Source organism: Suillus plorans, assembly GCF_016647745.1.
Source record: "Suillus plorans strain S12 chromosome Unknown HD556scaffold_1, whole genome shotgun sequence".
NCBI lineage: Eukaryota > Fungi > Basidiomycota > Agaricomycetes > Boletales > Suillaceae > Suillus > Suillus plorans.
In genome coordinates this window covers 1958419-1961879 of record NW_024537385.1, presented here as the reverse complement: position 1 = coordinate 1961879, position 3461 = coordinate 1958419, and the positions used below count along the sequence as shown (strand labels likewise).

Genomic DNA, 3461 nt, shown 5'->3' with positions numbered 1-3461 from the left:
ATCATTAGCAGGTTTCAAACCTGCATAGTTCAAAGAGAAACAGATTTTGACTCTGGCGACGACTCAGCTAAGACTGATGAAGATAAGTGTCTGAGATACTGTCTATCATTCAATATTCAAGGCATTTTTTTATAGAAAAAAAAGTGATGTTTCACTGGTTTCGAACCTGTTGCACTCCAATAGAAACAGATTTTGATTCTGTTATGACAACCACTTGGCTAAACACTAGTCTCAGCGGCTTTAAAGCAAACCAACCATGAGCATATGTCAAGGTGTGTTTTCATAGAAAATGGATTTTATCATTGGCAGGTTTGAAACCTGCATGGTCCAAGAGAAACAGATTTTAACTCTGGTGATCATGAACCCATTCAGAAGTGAGTCCTCAAGGCACATTTATCTGCATTTTGTCAGTTCTTTCAATAGCATGGTCACCGTTGATTCTTGTATACTGCTTTTATTGCACAAGACACAGACTTCTGCTGGGGCTCTTAACTTCAAGACCTGTTTACCTAACAATTTCCTTGAAAAAGTGCTGATGGCAGACCATCACGGTGGGCTCATGAGTGAAAACTGACAATACAAAGATCGCACAGTTAAATCCAAGGTGGATGTTAGAAATTGATGTCTGCGCCTAAGCAAATGTTGCAATTGGCAGGTTTGAGCAGGATAAAATAAATAAATGATGATCATGCTATTGACAGAACTGACAAAATGCAGATAAATGTGCCTTGAGGATTTGCTTCTGAATGTATTTATTGGGAGTGCATCTAACTGGTCTCAGCCAAGCGGTTAATACAGCAGAATCTAAATCTGTCTATGTGGGTTCAAAACCTGCTGAAGGTGAATTTGCCAAGTGATCACCAGAGTCAAAATCTGTTTCTCTTAGACTGCGCAGGTTTGAAACCTGCCAGTGATACAATCATTTTCTATGAAAGCACACCTTGTAATCTGCTCATGGTCGGTTTGCTTGCAAGCTGATCACAGTTGTGTTTAGCCAAGCAGCTGTTATCGCAGAATAAAAATCTGTTTCCATTGGAGTGCAACAAGTTTGAAACTTGTGGGATGTCACATTTTTTCTATAAGAACATGTCTTGAATATTTGCTCATACACAGCATCTCAGACATCAATTTTCATTGGTCTTGGTCAAGTTGTTGCCAGATTCAAAATCTGTTTCTCTTGAACTGCGCAGGTTTCAAACCTGCCATCAAGAACATTTTTGTTCTATGAAATCATAACTCAACATTCCCTCATAGATATATTTCTCACAAACTAATCTTCATTGGTCTTGGTTGTGTTACTCCCAAAATGGATTCAAAATCTGATTCTCCTGGATTGAGCAGATTCAAAACATCACTCTCTGATCCAAAGCATGATCCTAGCCTTTAACATTAGATGGATCTGCTTCCAGAGCAGGAAAAGGAAGGATCCATAGCACAAGAGGGAGGACCTGAGATCAGACTCACATTTCACTTCACTTCCCATGCTATGAGTCATAGTTAGTAGAGTCGCTTTTGCATGGTTGTACTGTGTGCAATTGATCCTTCTTGTTCATTTGGAATGATTGTTTGGCTTGAGGCTTGACCACTGCCATTTATTCTACTTTTATTGTAAAAGACATCTTGGGATTAACAACCGGGTCACGAGTGACAACTGACAATGGAAGGATCGCATATGGTTGAGCTCAAGGGTGATGTTAGAAATTAATGTTAGAACTGACAAAATGCAGGATAAATTATTTGTACCTTGAGGATTCACTTCTGAATGGATTCAATGAGAGTGCATCTAACTGGTCTTAGCCAAGCAGTTGATATGACAGAATCCAAATCTGTCTGCAACAGGTTCAAAACCTGTCAAAGATGAAATTGCAAGTGATCATCAGAGTCAAAATCTGTTTCTCTTGGACTGCGCAGGTTTGAAACCTGCCAATGATAACACTTTTATTTTATGAAATCACATCCTGTCCCATACCAAGCACTGCATTTCTGTGCACGCCCTACATTATATGTCCATCTGAGCAGTCACACCTGGGTTGCATTGAAAAAGATAAAACAGTTTGACATGAATGACATCACTTTGATGAATACTCCAAAATGTCTAACTGTCCCTATGTGCTTGCACTTGGGACTTGGATCTCTGAGAATCTATATCTATACACTGCAAAATATTTTGCAAGCAGGTTTTGAACCTGCATGGTTTAAAAGAAACAGATGATGTTGACTCTGTTGCAACATCTACTTGGCTAAGACCAGTGATATGAAGCTCTCAGGAAAGTACACATGGGTCGATGTCAAGGTGTGTTCTGATAGGGAAAAAAACAAACATATATCAATCATGAGGAAATGTCAAGGTGCGATTTCATGGAATAAAAATGTTATCATTGGCAGGTTTTAAACCCGCACATTCCAGTAGAAACAGATTTTGACTCTGGTGATCACTTGACAATTTGATCTTTGGTAGGTTTTGAACCCACGCAGACAGATTTAGATTCTGTCATATCGACTGCTTGGCTAAGACCAGTGAGATGCACTTCCAATAAACTCATTCAGACGTGAATCCTCAAGGCACGTTCATCTGCATTTTGTCAGTTCTTTCGATAGCATGGTCACTGTTGATTCTTTTATCCTTGATGCAAAGTTCAATATATGACCAAAGTCTTGATGCAAACTCGGAATGATGAGTACAAGAGCAATTTAATTCTCTCCAAAGGTCTTGACTTTGTTGAAGAAGAAGAGCAGATTACACATCAAACTTTCAAGTTTGATCCTAATGACCTGGGGAATGAGGAAGAATACACATCTGTCAAGGCTGAGATTCAAGGCAAAGATTTAAAAGAGCCATCTGGCCACTATTTGCTTATGTGTAAGGTTGAGGTGCACTGTATTTGAGACCTGCTCTTCTCTCGCTTTTTGAAAGTGTTGTATTGCAGTCTGTTTTCAATTCATCTGTTCAGCTGAGGGAATACATTGCGAGTGACTGAACCAGATGCTTAGTCAAGCCTGGTTAGGCGCGCGATGATGTGCAGAGTGCGGTTAAGTGGAAGTGCCACTATGCGTTAGCGCGCGCTAAGCAGATGTGAGGCGCGCATGCAGGTGGTTGGAGCACAGCGACTCTAGATGAGTTGAATGGGGACCTAATAGGGGCTAAAAAGTGTGTACCACAAGGGACTACTTCAAAGGTAAACCTATAGGGAGAGGTATACAGTATGAGGGAAGTAATGTAGTAGTAGTTCCAAGTATAGTCAACTCATACTGTCTAGTGCGCAGGAAAGTGCGTGTTCAGGTTTGCACAGAAGTTGATTGTTGGACAAATGATGAACAAGGATAGGGAAACTGATAGTGCTCTATACTCCTTGATGCATATATCAAAATAGGCTCATTCCTGCCCAGTGCGGTTCTGAGTGTCACAGCAAGATGATGGTGGTTAATTTGTCAAGAGAGAAAAACATACATGAACTATGTAA

General features: G+C 40.2%; 1 protein-coding gene across 1 annotated transcript; it reads left to right on the top strand.

Moving 5' to 3' along the window:
- Positions 1 to 2643: 2643 nt before the first annotated feature.
- HD556DRAFT_1436092 (uncharacterized protein) lies at positions 2644 to 2978 on the top strand (the record flags this gene model as incomplete). Its single annotated transcript, XM_041305513.1, has 2 exons — positions 2644 to 2871; positions 2928 to 2978. 2 exons carry the CDS (start codon positions 2644 to 2646, stop codon positions 2976 to 2978), a joined length of 279 nt encoding a protein of 92 aa, XP_041168018.1.
- Between the last annotated feature and the right edge of the window lie 483 nt (positions 2979 to 3461).